Source organism: Paroedura picta, chromosome 3, assembly GCF_049243985.1.
Source record: "Paroedura picta isolate Pp20150507F chromosome 3, Ppicta_v3.0, whole genome shotgun sequence".
Taxonomy (NCBI): Eukaryota; Metazoa; Chordata; class Lepidosauria; order Squamata; family Gekkonidae; genus Paroedura; species Paroedura picta.
Window position 1 is genome coordinate 124,864,225 of NC_135371.1, and position 18,482 is coordinate 124,882,706.

Below are 18,482 nucleotides of genomic sequence, written 5' to 3' on the forward strand. Positions count from 1 at the left end.
CTTAGCATTTAGCATATATCTATATATATGTTTGTGTGTGTGTGTGTGTGAAGAGGAAGCAGTAGTATGATTAGACTTGCTAAAATAGGCAAATTAAAGCCATAATTATAAATAATGCAAACAGCTACAGCATTTCATATTCCATCATGGTGTACATAGGCATTCATTTTATACACAAAATAAGTACAGCACAGCAACTTTCTTTCAAATTCTATAATAGAAGCAATTTTGTTATGAAAAATGGTGATTGCTCTAAGACCTACTTTCCTTTCAGAAACAAAAGATTATTTTAACATTTCAAAAATAACAGTTTACGTTGATAACAGTGATAGATGAAGAAAGAAATTTAGTTTGTATAATCATAGAATCATAGAGTTGGAAGGGGCCATACAGGCCATCTAGTCCAACCCCCCTGCTCAACGCAGGATCAGCCCAAAGCATCCTAAAGCGTCCAAGAAAAGCATGTTAACATAATGTTAACATTCTACTTATTACGTACCATACACTATGAAATGCACCATACACTAAGAAATGCACTTCAGACCTCAGATTTTATTTCTTATTTTAAATAGAATATATACTGCCATTATTTTGCCTGATTTGATGGCCAGTGTGTTGACACTAAGAAAATTGAGTTCATTTTACCATAGTTCCAACACGTTTCAGTCATTAACTGCAAACCTCTGAGGAGCATGGAATATTGTCCTGATCCAGGAAATATCTGTGAACTTATTCATGTACTCTGTCATCTCTTATTTGGCTTTGCCAAATGAGAGAAAAATACTATACTCACCAGGCTGTAATAGCCACAGTTCCTTTAGCAAAGGAACAATAATATAACTTATCTTTCTGCTGGTATCCATTTATTCAACCACGTTAATTTAAAGGTATCAAGCATGATACAAAATAGTACTGATTTCTTACTAAAATGTATATTCTATCATAAATTTATTCTAATATAAAGGTAAAGATATCCCCTGTGCAGGCATCGGGTCATGTCTGACCCTTGGGGTGACGCCCTCCAGCGTTTTCATGGCAGACTCAATACAGGGTGGCCTTGCCAGTGCCTTCCCCAGTCATTACTGTTTTACCCCCCAGCAAGCTGGGTACTCATTTTACCGACATTGGGAGGGTCAAAGACTGAGTCAATATTGAGTCAGCTGCTGGGATCGAACTCCCAACCTCATGGACAGACAGCTTCAGCCAGCATTTCTACCGCTTACCACTCTGCGCCACAAGAGGCTCTTATTCTAATATATATCTGCTTAATTGTTAGAGAAGGTAACCTAAACCATGTGCTGGTAAATTATAATGTTACAAAGTATAATTTAATGTTTATTATATGGGGGGGAGATACAATTCTTAAAAACGGAAGTATTGATAAAAACAAGAATGGCCAAGTGACTGAACAAAAGGAGGAATTGTATAAAACAGGAGCTGGAGAGGAGATACAAATATCTTTAATGGCTTGGTTGCATTTCTAGTAGATGCTATTTAGCCAGGAGAGACAGTAAGTAATACGAATACAGTATTCATACTGATAGGATTGCCAACTTTGGGTTGGGAAATTCCTGTTAATTTGGGGGGAGAGCCTGGGGAGAGGTAGACCATGGAGTCTACCTTCCAAAGCAGCCATTTTCTCCAGGGGAATTGATCCCTGCTTGTCTAGAGAGATTGTAATTCTAGATCTCTAGGCCTCACCTGGAGGTCGGCAACCATATTTCTGAGATGAATATAGCTTGGGGAAGAACATTAGAAATACCAAAGGTGTGTTAGCAGCATTACCTATACCACTCAAGACCCTTATTGCCACTTAATTCAGCCCTAAGGTTTTGCATAAATATCTTTTTGGTTGCAATGTACACATAATTTACATAGTGATGGTATATCAATATGTCTGTAGGCCCAGCCATAAGCAGTCATGTGCTCCTACAGCAATTGTCAGGCTATACATTTGCCATCCTGTTTCTAATGACAATCCGACATAGAGTATTATAGAGATTTTTCTTTGGTTTATCTCATTGCTGCCAAGCTATTACAAACCATTATTCAAACTCCTTCAGATAGAAACACATTTTTTTCAGAATATAAATCAGTTTTGAACGTGACATTATGCTTGTAATTCTCAAGTCTACAGGGATGTATGTACGTGTAGAACAGGGATTTCTTGCATTGGAGAGGCAGCTGTATTTGACAGGCTACTTCTGAAATGCAGGAAAGTTTAAAGTTAGTTCGTGATGCAGCCTTTGAACATATAATTTTCCCCCCTCGATGACGTCAGGACCCCCTAGACTGCATTCATGCAAGCAATCTTACATGTTCAAAGGGTTTGTGAACAGTGTATTTGTTGCTACTGGATCTTCTGAAATTCATGCATTGTTCTTAAAATTCATGCATGTTCTTAAAATCCCCAATCAGGGTTGATTGCATACTAAAATGGGTTGCTGGCCTTTGGCCATACAACAGTGCTTATACTGCCTATAAATCTGTCACAGAACTTATTCTCTCAGATAAGAGAGTGTATATTATGGTTTTTTGTGCTTTACTACAGTTGTTAATGTGTTGGTTAAAAAATTACAGAATACAGAAATTACAAGCATTTTGTGACAAATTAACTATGCACAAATGCTATCTTAACCCTTGCCTTCTGTAGCTTCCAGGTAGCCTCCCACATTCTTTGAAACAGTTATTCTGATTTCAAGCAGGGAAACCCATTTTTCAGGTTAATCATTTCTGAGGCATGTTTGAGAATTATTTTAAAAGTTTTCGCATTACATTAAGAGTAGATCCTCGATACCCTGTTCCAAAATGATTCCAGTGGTTAATATAGTTAAATAACTGGTAAAGCTTGTTGCGTTTCTCAAAGCCTGGAGCTTTGGGAATTTTGCTATGATAAGCAGAAAAGAAAGAGCTGCTGAAGCCACCAAACATCATAGAAATTGCAAGTTCAAATTCTGAATGGCCATAGAAACATGCAGGGTCAAAGAGAATTGGGCCAGAGTCATCTTCAGCAACATTTCCTGCCCAAAGGTCCCCGTGAATGAGGGCAGGAACAATCTCCAAGTCACAAAACATCTGTGGAATCTTTGGCTGTAAAAGAACAGGTTTTTAAACTTCAGAACATTACACAAGAAGCAGAATATGAGAAAAATAAAAGGGCCCAAAGCACATAAAGCAAATGTGTATCAAGTCCTGTATGTTGTTATCTTCTAATTTTAATCTGTATGTTTTACATATTTCAGGTTGGATATGGTTTCCTTCTGTCAAGCTAGATCCAGAAGCTCATTTCCACTCAAGAGTTCTACTGACATCACCAGTAGAGGAGCGCTTTCTCTAACAGTGGAAGACTTGGCAGAAGAGGATCACTGGATACAACTTCATGGAAAGGAATTATTGGATCCAAATCAGTGATTGAAAGCTACCAGTTTTTGTTTTGTTTTTCTCAAACTCACCCAACTCTTCTCATTATAGACCCTGATCCACGGCCTTTTATCCATACATATCCAATGATGTAGTTAAAGGGCACTCCATTTTTCAGTAGCAGAAAAGCTCACTGAATCCAACTCTATGGCTTCTGCTATTTTGATTATCATGCAATTCAATAATGGAAGAATGCCTAGGGCATCTTAACAACAAATCCAGGGAGCAGGAAACATCAGGATGTAGTTTGTTTGAGCCATCCAAATTTGTAATAGCTAGTACTGGCATGTGTGAAGTCCTAAATAATAAGAGCAGCGGGATGTTATGCAGAAGAACTAAATGGAGACTGCAACTGTATACATGCCAGGAATTAGAGTCAGATAAAGCATGACACTGGGCTCAACCTTGGCTTGTGTTCCCACATTATGCTTTACTTAAGTAAATGGGTAAAGTGGAAGGAAGACACAGTGCCTGTAATAAAACCTAAAGTGGGAGATGTGAAGAAGATATGAAATTGAAAATTTAGCCTGTGGGGAGACTGGTACGCTGAACTCTTTCATCCCTTCCAATGTGGCCTCCTGACTTCCCACCTACCTTTAGTTGAGACCACATTTCTCTTGCCTCTTTGTCTCCATAATCTCTCTCAATCAAGTCCATTTGGGCTTGGAGACGATGTCGCACAAAGAAAGTGGGCCACTCACTTTGCCATTCATTCACCTACAAAATAAACAATCTTGATTCACTGTAGGGAAGACAACTCTGTAGAGCCTCTAAAAGCAGAAAGGACGTACACTCCTTCCATGTCAACTGATGGCTAAACATAGGCTGTCCTCAATCCCTCTGGCTAATCCTTTCCAAGGATCTATTTTCCTTGGAACAACATCCCATGGCAATAAATGCCTCAAGTAATTTAAACACAGCCAAGTGTATTTGCTAGGAATAAAACAATTTTCATTGTCAGTTACAGACAACACAGAAAGTTCTGGTTGCTGTAATAAACGTAAGTATACTCTTGTTCTTGCTGGTGTGTGGCAATTTCTAATTCAACACAGATATTTTCCACTTAATAGTTTCCACTTAATAAAATATAAGATAATTTCATATGTTTACTACAAGCAAATCTTAATACTTGGGTGAAACTGGTCACCATCTGTTGTGATGAAAGTGGCATCCACCTTCACTCTAGACAAAATACCTTCATAAATGTGTCCAGAATAAAAAATTGTGTTTGATATCATTCTTTTTCAATACAGAAGATGGGTGTGAGGGAGAGAAAAAAAATCTGGTCTGACTAATAGAAGGAATTCAAAGAAGACTTGTGTCTTCTGAAGTCTTTGGAATAAATATTTTTATGTTACGGATTAATCATGATAAATAAATCAACTGATTTAAGCATGATGGACTGTGAACAGCATAAAACACAGTTTATTAGCAGTAGTTTGTTTCTATAGCCAACGTAAATAGTGAAAATGGAGAGTCCTACCTGAGCTATATAGCCACAGCAGGTGACTGTATGGAATCCAAACTTATCCACATACTGGGATTCATTCAAACCTGCTCCCTTTCCTGCCAAAGTTTTAAAAAACCCTTTGATTAAGAGAGTGAATGGCAAAGGCATGGAACAATACTAAACTTGTTTGTTTTGGGGGTTTTGCATCATTATCAATAAGAATGGGCTGTTTCCACACAGATGTTTTGCTCCACGTTGACATTCTTAACTGCAGCAGTATTTTCAGGAACATCCACATGATACTGCTGGACATCCTGGTTCACACACACATACCACTTTGCTTTCTGGTCTATGGCTCAGTGGTGGAACTTATTGGTAGGCATGCAAAAGTTCCCAGGTTCAATCCATGGCAGCTCCAGTTTAAAAGGATCAGTTAACAGCTAATGTGAAAGACTCAAAAGAGCTACTGCCAATCTGGGTAGACATTCTTGACCTTGATGGACCAAGGATCTGATCCAATATAAGATAGATTCATGTGGGTACTGCTTATTGTGGAGCTAAAAGGGTGACAAGAGTTACTTTTTAAAAAGGAAAGCTGAGAATGAGCATATTGTTGCAATTGATTGTTATAACACTATAGCAATGTAGCTATGTCCAGTTTTAAATGGCTAAAAAAGTCCTCAAGCAACGGGGGGGGGGGGGGGAATGGCAGCTACGCAGTTCTGGTCAACAAAATGTAATGGAAGCTTCTATGTGTATGGTTTCTTAACCATGAAGCAGCAAATGATTTGATTGTGCTAAGTTCTATTAATTTAAATAGGATTTAACTGCAAATAATTGTCTCTGCACTGAATCATCGAATCACAGAATTGAATTGGAAGGGGGCATACAGGCCATTAGTCCAACCCCCAGTACTGAGCCCTGTGGCATTCTGCCTCTCACCTCTCTCCACTCTGATAAAATACCATTGACAACCACTTTTTGGGTGTGGTTTTCTAGCCAGTTCCCTATCCACCTAACCATCTGAAAATCCAGTCTCCAGTTCTCCAGTTTACCCATCTGAACATCAGGGGGAACCTTGTCAAAAGTCTTACTGAAATCTAGCTAAACAGCATCCACTGAGTTTCCACAATCTAATAAGCCCATCACTTGGTCAAAGAAGGAAACCAGGTTGGTCCAGCAGGACCTGCTGGCAACAAATCCATGCTGACTTCCCCAAATCAACAATTTGTTCTCCGGATGATTACAGATCGCCTCCCTTTAAAATCTGCTCCATTATCTTCCCATGGAAATAATTACTACAAATGCTTAACCACTATGCTCTACCCATATTTTACCAACTGTGCTTTCTTCTTTCTTTAATTTCTCTCCAAGTTTTTGGTTGTAAAGGTGAAGATCTGCTACTTGCTCTCCAAGTTTTGCTGAGTATCTGGAAAAACAAAGAAACAAGATTCAACACTGTTATTAGGGCATTTCAAGATACCAGCTAAGGTTTATGTAGGAAAGAAAGGTTATTCTTGCCAGCCTCCCCATCTTCACGCAGGATGATCAGAGCTGGCAGCTCCACCCTGGCTTCTCTGTGGGGTGAGCAACACTGTCAGGGCCAGCTCAGGGCCAGACAGGCTCTCTCAACCTAACCTACCTCACAGGGTTGCTATGAAGATAAAATGCAGGAAAGAAGAACAGTCTTAATCTGCTTTTGATCCCCACTGGGAAGAAAGGTGGGGTATAAATTATTCAATCCTTACAATTTTTCAGATTAATATTTTGGAAAAGCCCCTGTGGGCAGAGCACTGTCCGGGACACGTCCGGTGTCTGGCCTGCACTTCCGCCCGCATGGCTGGATTGGGCTGGCCCCTGGAGTGCCTGCATGGCCACTGAGGGGTACGCTCCTCTGTTGCCCTGACTTGCCCGCTGGCCTGCCAGTAGCCATGGTAGCCGAGATGCCTAAACAGATGTCACCCCAGCCTCCACCAGGGCTACAGGCTTGGCCGCCACACACCATGATGCCCGGCAGCCTTGCCCTCACCCCAGCCAGCAGCACAACATGCAGCTCCAGCGCCACTGGACGCTTTGCCCCAGCCACAAGCCGGGACTCCAAGTAGGCCAGCGTCCAGTGGCCTCTGCTAGTGCCCTTGCGTTCCTGGATGCAATGGGCTTTCAGGCTAGTTAAATAATAATCCCTAGCCCCTTCAGTAATTACTGTAGAAGCTTAGGGAAACTGAGGAGATGCCACAAGTTCAGCATTTGAAACAAACCATGAAAATTGGAATAATTATGGTCAGAGCTTCATTGCATGCCATCTGAATAAGAAATTGCACATTTTCCATGCTTCAGCCCCTCCCCAACTATGATCACCATTTTCTCCCTTGCTCTCAAATAGAGCTGTGATGGAGGGGAGGGGGCATTTACACAAAACCTTCCCCACTCCACCCCCGAGATTTAAAATATCCAGTGGAGAAATGTTAAGATTTAGGGGAGCCATGGAAAAACTCTCATTAATTTTGTTTTGGAAGGAATTTTTAAAGAAATATTTGACTGATACAAAATGTATAGCATGAGAAAAAATTCTGAGTAACTATAGCATTAGATAATGATATGCGTATGCCTACTGTAGCCAATAAAACATTTTTTCAAGAATATGTTAATTTTTGATGCATGAATAATTTTGGCAAGAATCAATATACTACAATGTGCTAATAATTTATTAAAGAATTCACTGTTTTTCAATGTTAGCTGTAAGACATTCTGCTTTATGGATGTTCTAGGGTTGCCAGTCCATCACCAGTCACCCCTAGTAATTTTCTATGGGTGGAGCCATGGGACAATGGCATCCTTGATACAGTGACATCAGTCCTCAGTGGAAACCCAGAAGCAATGCTACAGCCTGCCATGATGTGGTAAAGACCATACAGATATGTGGAATTCCTAGAGTGTCAGAGTAATTTGTGATATCACTTTCAAGTTTCTACCCAGAAGTGGTCATTCCAACGTACTTGTTGAGGCTCTTCATCTTCAGGTATTCCATAGCAAATGCTGCCCCACCTCCAGGAAGATCAATCACTTTAATTGGCTTTGGAACACGCAGAGTGTTGGTTTGCTGAATGGCCTCTAAGCTTGCCATTTCTCCCTCAAACATTGTTCTAGCCTGGTCCAGAAAAAAAAATGGTATTGAGTGCAATCATTTGGTTAAAATTATTATTTAGCAGAAAACTTGATTATAAGAAGGGCCAAACTATCTCTTTGTTTGTTTCTTTTTGTAGAACTTTAGCCATTCTTTCAAATTTAGAGAGAAGAAAAATGATGTTTCAGAATCGCAGACAATTTGTTTAGATTAGCAGATAGGGATGCCAGTCCACATGTTGGGGCTGGGGATCCCCTGGATTTACAGCTTATCTCCAGATGAAAGAGATTAGTTCCCCTGGAGAAAATGGCTGCTTTGGAGGCTAGGCTCCATAGCATTATACTCTACTGAAGTCTCTCCTACCTCAAAACCTGCCCACTCCTGCCTTCACCCCCAAATGACCACTTTGGAAGATGGACTCCCCTTCCCAAATTCTCCTCCCCTCAGGCTTTACCCACAAAATCTCTATGTATTTCCAAAACCAGAGCTGGCAACCCAGTCTGAAGATCTGTTCTCTCTCCAGAGCTTTAATGTATATGTGCTCTAATAGTTGCCTTGCATCCTAGTCACCAGGCTACTGAACGGTGGTTGGTTGTCATGTGCATCACCTGGGTGTACTGGCAATCCAGTCTATATTCTCACATCGAAATTCTCTGTACCAGATCGGCACCCTTGTTCAGGCATGCAAAAGGAAAATAAATAGCAATACTGTATGGATTAAAAACAAATGAATGAGCCTGTGCCGGCATTATTTATAGTTAGGGTTGCCAGCTCCGGTGTGGTAAAAACAGAGCTTTAGGGAGTAAAGCCTAGGATAGGAGGATTTGGGGAGGGACTTCAATGGGGCATAGCACCATAGAGGCCATCTTCTCAGGTGGCCATTTTCTCCAAGACCCATTCCACACAAGTTGAATAATGCACTTTCAATGTGCTTTTGCAACTATGTGAAACAGGGAAATCTACTGATATAGTGGATTGAAAGTACATTGTCCTTGTGCGGAATGGGCCCAAGTGAATTGATCTCTGTCTACGGGGTGTTCAGTTGTAATAGTCGAAGCTCTCCAGTCACCATCTGGAAGTTGGCAACCCTACTTATATTCTCTTTTCATTCAGCGAATACCATAAAAAACAACAGGCAGGGAAAGGACCACACTGCCAAGTGGCGGCCTCAAACATAAAGTGGGGGGAAACAATACCCAAAGCAGAATTGCCGCATTATAAGTGCATTATCTCAGAAGGCTGTAACTTTGCGAATCCAATATCTGCATCTTTATCAGACTTTATCATTCCAGGTGGCATTATTAGTGACTTTAATCTGTAACGACGATGCGGCGATAGAAAACCTGCTGCCCCTTCTGCAGTTGGGAGACCTCAGAAGCTCCTTTCTATAACGCGACATGGAGAGAAATGCAGTGGCCGCTCACACTGCGCAATCCCATTTCATTTCACCCCTGCTCTCCGTGCTCCATCCATCGCCAAGCGCGAGACATGAACATTTGGCAAGAGGTGAGGGGAGCATAAAGATTTTTCTAAGAGTAGCAGCTTCCCGCCCCTTCCCCGTGCAGCTTTATGGCTCGACAGGACGCGATACCGTCGTTAACCTGAGGTTTGCCGTTGATTTTAACAAACACTCGCCCGCGGTCGGTCTCATAGGCCTGCCCTTGGCTTATGCACCCTCCGCCGGAGCTCCCGAAAGCCTTCAGAAGAGAGGTCCTCAGCTCCGTTTTCAGCACTTTTTCCATGGCTGCTGCGGGCAGGCGGCTGCTGAGGTCGCTCCTTCAGCTCCCGGGATGACCTGCGCGCGTGAACGGACAGTGCCCGGGGGGGGGGGGGGAGGGGAAGCAGCTGGGAGAGCCCACCGGGAGGAGAGGGTGCTGCAAAATGCCGTTTAAAAGGGCTAATCGCTGCAAGCAAATGGAAAGGATGTCATCGGCTACAATGCCCGGGGCTACCGAAGGCCGGACTCGGAAGGGTTTTGAGCGCCTGATATTTGTAGTTCGCGAGTTGCGACTTTGCACCGGCGACATCTCCCCGTTATGTGTTTACCCGGGCAATAAATAGATGGCATTTCAAGAGCAAACCACTAGGGGGAGCTCCTCAACCAAAACCGAGCCAGCCAATTGTTTTTAAGATATAACCAAAAGGGACCTCTCCAGAGTCAGTAATATTTATACGCCTCTCCAGAGGCCTGCTGGACTCATTTCTTAAGTAAAAATACTGCAAAATTATAAAATTATAAAAAAAACTTTTTATTATAATTATAAATTATAAAATTATAAAAAATTATAAAAAAACATAAAGTCACCCCTGAGCAGACTGATATCTAACAACTGAGAAAACCACTCATAAGGCATTTTCACAAAAGAAGTGGGGGAATGGATTGAACTAAATGAAATTGTACCTTGGTTAGTATGAAAGTATATGGTTGTCTTCTATTGACTGTACCATGACATTTACTGTTCCACAAGGGATACATTGCTAACTCACAAGCATTCATAGCATCACACATGAAAATGTCAGATAGCATTTTAGCAGCCACATCATAGGAAATTGCTAGATGTATATTTTTAGCCATGATGTGGAAGTCAGGCTGATGAAATCCATTCTGCTATAAAAGGTCCAACAGAAACTGTTATCATTTACTTTTAGCCACCATAAATAAGGTATGCCTTTTGTATTTAAAAAAATTAGGCATATTGCCATAAGGAGAAGGATCTTACAAAGACATCTCTAAATGGTGACTTCTGGCTAGGAGCATTCATCAGTCCAGTGAGACGCACGTACAAGGTATATATGCAGATGTTCCCAGGTTCAGTCCTTTGTATTTCATAGGCAGATGGGCTGGAAAAGTTCTCTGCAGGAACCCTGGAGAGCCACTACCTGCTGCAATAGGTGATACTGGGCTAGAATATAAGGCTGCTTCATACCTCACTTTTGTTCTCTCTTCTCCTCTCCGAAATAGTATTTTGTGATATTCCCACAGATTATGCTTCCTTGTTCCAATGACTGCTAGGAAGCGGAGTTCAGTCTCCCACCAGAGTCAAATTTAATATGAAATGAGTCCATGACCAGAACTTCTGACATGTAGCAAGGTCTTAAAAACAGTTGTCAGGTTTGTGACATGGCAGAAAATGACGATGAACCCTGTTCCCAACAATATCTCAGTGATATAAATCCCCCCACCTCCTTCCTGGCTACTTCAAACCATAGTTGGAGAGGGCCATGGGCACATTAGAAGCCATTTTTGATCAAAGAAGCAGCACCCCTTCTTATCCAGTGCCATTCCCCCCTTCCCACACACATCAATAGCCATTGTTCTAGGGACAAATTACACATCAGGATTTCCAGTTATGAAGTTCTCAAGTCACATGTAATTTGTAGTTTAGCTTTCAGCTTGTATAGAAATTGCTGCATGGCTGGGGGTTCCATGTGGTTGTACCATATTCTGTCCTGTCCCTTTAAGAGAGGCTCAATATGTTAAAATGGGTAGTTGATGTTTTTCATGGCATGGAGGTAAACAATATCACCTGGTGAAGAGCATCCTATTAAGCCTCTATTAAAGAGGCAGAACTCCCTCCCCTGATCTGTTGGCAACCCTTAGCCAAGGAAAAGAGGCATGTTCAGATTCCCAGTCTTGTCTTTAATATTGGAGAATTGGTCAACCTTAATCTAATTTCCCCTTAATTTTATGAGTTCATATACATCAGTTGTGGTAATGGGCTGTAGCTTAGAGAGCAATTTTCAGTTCACCATCCCAGATGTTGTCCCAGGTCTGAGAAGAGAAATCTGACATAAGGCACAGCTGGTTTCATCTGCACCCGAAACCTGTGTAATGCTCAGTTTGGTTAACTAATTGAATCTCAAAGATAGCATCAGGTATATCATGGGAAAAGATATAAAACCAATATACCTCAAGATAAACCAAAATACTCAACAAGGCTGATTATCTCTGAACTCTGTTCATCATTACCCTACAGATGGTGCGGATATTGCAGTAGACTTGCTAAACGAGACGGGCATGTATAAAATCCAATGCACAATATCTTCTATTGGTTAAGGTTTCATTACACAGACCAGATTTAAAGTGAGATTATTTGGAATACAGAGCAATATAAAATGATTAGGAGATGTATGGGAAGGAAACAGCTAAATTGCCTGTAGTTACTTTAAAACGAGAATTGATCAACACAGTGGAATACCCAGATGAAAAACGTGGAGGTGGGATCGAAGATGAAAAGGGACAAAGAAACGCTTTGCTGGAAGGGACTCTCAAAGGGCTTTGGATTTATGCCCCTTGAAGGCCAAATCACACATTACTGGCAGAGATGTGGGAACTGCTTCTTCCTGTGCTGTTCTTGTACTGTTTGAATTCAGGAACTCCCAGGGCAGAACCCATTTGTGAGTTTATCCGTTCAGCACTTCTGTAACCTTTCTTTGCCAGCATCCAAAAGGCACAGATCTTTTTATCTTGCATTCATGCTGTAAAGGATGCAGACACATTCATACTGGTAATGAAGTATCCAGCTTTCTGCATGGTTTCCTCCATCAGCTGCCATTGTTCCCTGTACTTCCCCCCACTCTACCACCAGAATAACTTTTTGAGGGCTTTAAAACATCAGAACTGTTAGAGTACTAGAATATTATAGTGACCACATTTTTTGAGAGCCTCTGGTGGTGCAGAGGGTGAAATGGAGCCACAAGAGGCTGACAGCAGGAACCGGCCATCAATGTGGGTGGGATTTTTGAAAATGCACACTCTCCTATCCAGCTGGCATGTAAATGCGCTTGCAATACATTATTTCAAAGAGACTTTAGTGAAGTAGGTTGAGAGAGTGCTGATGATGGGGGAAACTTAGAAAGTGTATAATTAGAGAACAATATTGTATGGATGCTTAAAAAAATTAAAATCCATGCACACCCAAAAGACCAGCACTCTAGTTTAGAAGCAAACCCATGGGGGAAAATGTGTGCAGAAGCAGCATTCATTGCCAAGTCAGGGTTGTTTCTCCTGTGTGCCTAAATTGCTCATGTAGTTTCTGGATTCAAACGTTAGAATCATAGAATCATACAGTTGGAAAGGACCTCATGAGTCATCTAGTCCAACCCCCTGCACTATGCAAAACATCCCTGCATAGGACAATGGAACCCTGTGACATAACAACATAGATGAACACTATTACGGAAAGGAATGCAATGAAACACATGGTTGCCATTTTTTATAGGAGCCCCATACTTTAAAAAAAAATTGTGAAGACATGTCTCAGGGGATGACATGTTTTGTGGGCTGTACTACTTCAGAAATGAATATTTGAATAATGATTGTAGTGGAAAGTATTGTCAAGTTGCAGGTGACTTGTGGCAACCTCCTAGGGGTGTCAAGACAAGAGAAGTTCAGAGGAGGTTTGCCAATGCCTGCCTCTGCATCATGACCCTGGACTTCCTTGGTGGTCTCCCAGCCAAATATTAACCAGAGCTGCCCCTGCTTAGCTCCTGATATCTGATGAGGTTAGGCTAGCCAGGACTAGCCTAATCTGCACCGAGCTTTTATTCCAACCCTAGGTCGATTCAGTCCCTGCCATCTCCACTGAATGCAATTTCCATTTTGATTTTGTCCTATTTAAATTTTCCCTTTGCAACAAGCATGATTGATCCGGAGTGACCCTACCTTCCCCCCCGCAATATCCTAGAGTGGATATAACCCTCAGTATTTGAAAAATCGGCATAAGAAAGCATGCAGATCTTTGCCTGTTCCGAACTTGCTGCTGAGCCTCCTTGGTAGAAAAGCCCTGATTGGCCAAGGCTTCAATTCAAAGGCTTTCTCGTTCCCAGGCTGCAAGCTTGCCTTAAAGGGGAAGCTCTAACTTCTCTCAGTAGAGATTTGCCTCTTGGTTTTTGTCTCTCCCCTCTCCAGTCCTTTTCTCCTCTCCCTTCAAGAAAAGAAAGACAGAGGCTCCTGCTTCACTTAACTCCCCTCCCCTTCTGTGTTTCCCTAACCATGTGCAGGACACTTTTTTGTTTCAATGGGGAGAGAGGAAGACCTGAGTCAAATCGATCTGGATTCAGCAGGATCCACAACGGAATAAATAAAGTAAGTGCAGATTCAGCCCAGGTCAGTAGATTTGAATAACACCTTCCTCAAAAGAGGAAAAAAATCAATTCCTGCAAGTCAGAGTATTCAGCCTACACTTCTCCAGACATGTTCCCCCCTCCCCCACCCGTGTAAGCAAGCAGGGTTTTTTCCAGTGGGTCAGCATCACCCACTCTATCCCTCCCTTGCAACTCGAAGTGGTACAGTCTAGGAAAGTCTGGCTGTTGATTCCATTCAATACGTAAGAACTGGCCTGCTGTATGAAACCAAGGGTCTCTCTACTCATTTTTCCAGGGGCATTCCTCCTTAAGTGCAGCTACTTACATTTTGTGAAAGAATGCTTACTGAGCTGTGATTTAATGATTTGAGACAGATTTAATCATTTGAATCCCCATTGCGTGAGAAAAGCAGGACAAAATACTTAAATACTAATAAAACTTCCTTAGTCACTGGGAGATGAAAAATGGCCAAACATATTGGATATGTCAGGGTACAGAACCCATACTTCTGTTCCATTCCTGACTGCCACAACAACCTCTCGTGACATTTCTGATCACTTCTTTACAGAAGGGTTGGCATTTGTGGTTTTAATTTAATTATTATTTATTAGATTTTTACCACCCCTCCCTGCAAATGGGCAAATATATGGTGAGATGAGTGATGAGATCAGTGAGGCACAAGGGAGTATAGATAGCAGTATGCAGGAGAAATGCATCACATATATATCTCCTGCTTCCCTGGTAAACACTCATATCACTTCTCTGGAGAAAAAGTTGTTTCCTCTGTTCCCTTTCCCCAGCCCCTCAGTCAGGGATGGCAGAGTGTTTCCAATGGCTAAGTATTCTTATGGAGTGATAAAGCTGGATGTTAACAGGTAGTTTAGCAAAGGGAGAACCTGTGATTAGGAATAAAGGTTCAGCTAATATCAAGGAATAGAACAAATTGTCAGGAGAACCAGACTTTGCCTATGGATGATGACTAGATGCTACTCTAACGGACAGCCAAATGCAACTGAGAGGGCTCAGTAGGGCATAATGCCCCAGAATCCACACTTCAAAACAGCCATTCTGCCCTTGGGAACTGATCCCCCTGTCAGTAGTAATCCCAGAAGATCTCCTGGCAAATTTACCACCCCAGCCACTCCCTGAAAGTTTTGCGTGCATCCAATCTGTACACAAAGGGAAGTAGGTAGGTATGGGCCAATACAGCATATCAGTAAGAGAATGGCTGAAATAGTATCTCTCATCTTGAGCACTCAACCAAAAGAGAGAGGGGAAATACTAGGAAGAAATTCATTTTCACCTGAATATGTAGTGAACATTTGGGTCTCCTTGTAGTAAGATTTGGGGTTTTTATTTCTGTATAATAACTACACATCCAGACCTGCCTATAGACGTCTGATCATTTAAGACATCATCCAGCATTTGAATATGTTAGCTTCTGCCACATTTTCTATGTCCAAAACTGCTATAGTGGTAAAAAGCAGATCACTAATCTGGAGAACCAGGTTTGATTCCCCACTCCTCTACATGAAGCCTGCTGGGTAACCTTAGCCAGTCACTGTTGTCTCAGAACTCTCTTAGCCCCACCTAGCTCACAGGGTGTCAGTTGTAGGATGTGGAAGGGATGGCATTTGTAAACTGCTTTGAGACACCTTACTATAGAGAAAAAAGGGGGGGGAGACAACTTTTATTTGCATTAATTAGGTTATAGTCTGTTCAAACTCAGCAACAAAGTAACAAGTTATTTTATACTTCTAAAAGTTGAACAAAGTTTGAGTCCAGTGGCACCTTTAAGACCAACAAAGTTTTATTCAAGGTATTTATTGTAAACCGCCATGAGCCACTAAAGTATGGGGTTTTTTTGGGTTTGGGTTTTTTACTTGGTTAAAAGTTTTTATTTGGTGGTCAACAAATACAATAAATAAATAAACAAACAAACAAATTAATTAAAAATAATAATTCATGGTACATGTGAAAGTTCATATTCTGAATAAAGCTTTGCTGGTCTTAAAGGTGCCCTGGGACTCAAAACTTTTTTTCTGCTGCTTCAGACTAACATGGCTACCCACCTGAATCTGCCTCTAAAAGAAGACAAACTGAAATGCAGGACAAACTACAGACCGGGAAACTACAGACCAGTGAGTCTGACCTCTGTTGTGGGGAAGATAATGGAGCAGATATTAAAGGGAGCGATCTGCAAACATCTGGAGGACAATTTGGTGATCCAAGGAAGTCAGCATGGATTTTTCTCCAACAGGTCCTGCCAGACCAACCTGGTTTCCTTTTTTGACTAAGTAACAGGTTTCCTGGATCGTGGAAATTCGGTTGATGTCGTTTACTTGGATTTTAGTAAAGCTTTTGATAAGGTTCCCCATGATGTTCTGATGGATAAATTGAAGGACTGCAATCTGGATTTTCAGATAGTTAGGTGGATAGGGAATTGGTTAGAGAACCGCACTCAAAGAGTTGTTGTCAATAGCGTTTCATCAGACTGGAGGGAGGTGAGTAGCGGGGTACCTCAGGGCTCGGGGCTCGGCCCGGTACTTTTTAACATATTTATTAATGATTTAGATGAGGGGGTGGACTACTCATCAAGTTTGCAGATGACACCAAATTTGGAGGACTGGCAAATACTCCGGAAGATAGAGACAGAGTTCAACGAGATCTGAACACAATGGAAAAATGGGCAAATGAAAACAAGATGCAATTTAATAAAGATAAGTGTAAAGTTCTGCATCTGGGTCAGAAAAATGAAAAGCATGCCTACTGGATGGGGGATACGCTTCTAGGTAACACTGTGTGTGAACGAGACCTTGGGGTACTTGTGGACTGTAAGCTAAACATGAGCAGGCAGTGTGATGCTGCGGTAAAAAAGGCAAATGCCATTTTGGGCTGTATCAACAGGAGAATCATATCAAAATCACAAGATGTCATAGTCCCATTGTATACGGCACTGGTCAGACCACACCTGGAGTACTGTGTGCAGTTCTGGAGGCCTCACTTCAAGAAGGACGTAGATAAAATTGAAAGAGTACAGAGGAGAGTGATGAGGATGATCTGGGGCCAAGGGACCAAGCCCTATGAAGATAGGTTGAGGGACTTGGGAATGTTCAGCCTGGAGAAAAGGAGGTTGAGAGGGGATATGATAGCCCTCTTTAAGTATTTGAAATGTTGTCACTTGGAGGAGGGCAGAATGCTGTTCCCATTGGCTGCAGAGGAAAGGACGCACAGTAATGAGTTTAAACTATAACGATATAGGCTAGATATTAGAAAAAAAAGTCAGAGTAGTTCAGCAGTGGAGTAGGCTGTCTAAGGAGGTGGTCAGCTCCCCCTCACTGGCAGTCTTCAAGCAAAGGTTGGATGCACACTTTTCTTGGATGCTTTAGGATGCTTTGGGCTGATCCTACGTTGAGCAGGGGGTTGGACTAGCTGGCCTGTATGGCCCCTTCCAACTCTATGATTCTATGATTCTATGATATTGCACTTGGTGCACTTTATGCCACTCCTAACACCAGACACAGTGATTTCAGTTTTCATATTGTAGAGCCTATGTACTCTTCTCTGGTACACAATCCACAGTGCAGATTGTACCTGACCAATGAGGAACTAACTTGCAAAATTGCTCTGCTGTAGATGCATTCTGAGCTTCATCTTATGAACTTTGACAATCACCAGTTTATTACAGTCACCATGAGCCTTCACTGCCTCATGAATGACATACAGATGTATGCATACATATCTGCACCACACCATACACACAGTACATGTGCTGAGATTCCCTTAGCCCCCCCCCCCCAAGGGAATTCCCAGATTCACAAACATATGAATCAGTTCTTAGAAAGAACAGTTGGAACGTGACTGTAATTTTCCTATGTACAAAAAAGGTACCATGAAGCAGAAATGGAAAACTGGTTCCACAATCATAGAAAGAAAGTTATAAAGAAATTATATTATAACAAAATATTTCAGGTAGATATAAACACATTTGTCGACTATAAGAATAACGAAACAAGCTGGCCAGTGAAGACGTACAATCTTTTTTCTCTGAGGTTTCGAAGAGGAGAGGGAATGGGTTCTCCTTCATAAATTTAAATCACACTGCCCCTTCTATTTTAAATTTTGGTCTGGGAGTCTTAGGCTGATGACTACTAAGAATTCGATGATGTGACATGGATTTGTTGCAAATAGTTCAGAGTATTGTGTATTTATGCTAGATTTATGGCTAACACTTCATCTTCAGGAATTATTGTTACTTCTCATTTGTATCTCCAAATTAATTGTAATATTATAATTGAAATATTATAATTGAAACACACCACCATGGCTCAGGTTTATAACCAGTCTGGGTGGAATGCTTCATAGATTAGAGTTTAGTATTCTATCTTCTTCTAGACTCCC

At 41.5% G+C, this 18,482-nt stretch overlaps 1 protein-coding gene and 1 long non-coding RNA gene across 6 annotated transcripts; one reads left to right on the forward strand and one right to left on the reverse strand.

Annotated features, from left to right (window-relative positions):
* Positions 1 to 132: 132 nt before the first annotated feature.
* FN3K (fructosamine 3 kinase) lies at positions 133 to 9,968 on the reverse strand. 5 transcript variants are annotated; one of them, XM_077327590.1, is made up of 6 exons: positions 9,586 to 9,968; positions 7,867 to 8,018; positions 6,208 to 6,299; positions 4,904 to 4,986; positions 4,015 to 4,137; positions 133 to 3,090 (listed from the first exon to the last, which is right to left on the reverse strand). In XM_077327590.1, exons 1-6 carry the CDS (start codon positions 9,643 to 9,645, stop codon positions 2,752 to 2,754), a joined length of 849 nt encoding a protein of 282 aa, XP_077183705.1. In that variant the 5' UTR covers positions 9,646 to 9,968; the 3' UTR covers positions 133 to 2,751. The 5 variants fall into 5 exon arrangements, with proteins under 5 accessions (XP_077183705.1, XP_077183707.1, XP_077183704.1 ...); XM_077327592.1 differs by having other exon boundaries at positions 9,669 to 9,967; XM_077327589.1 differs by having other exon boundaries at positions 9,596 to 9,966.
* LOC143832743 (uncharacterized) lies at positions 9,409 to 16,807 on the forward strand. The gene is made up of 3 exons (XR_013229387.1): positions 9,409 to 9,500; positions 13,998 to 14,082; positions 16,136 to 16,807. It is a non-coding gene; the product is annotated as an uncharacterized LOC143832743 (long non-coding RNA).
* Positions 16,808 to 18,482: the final 1,675 nt, after the last annotated feature.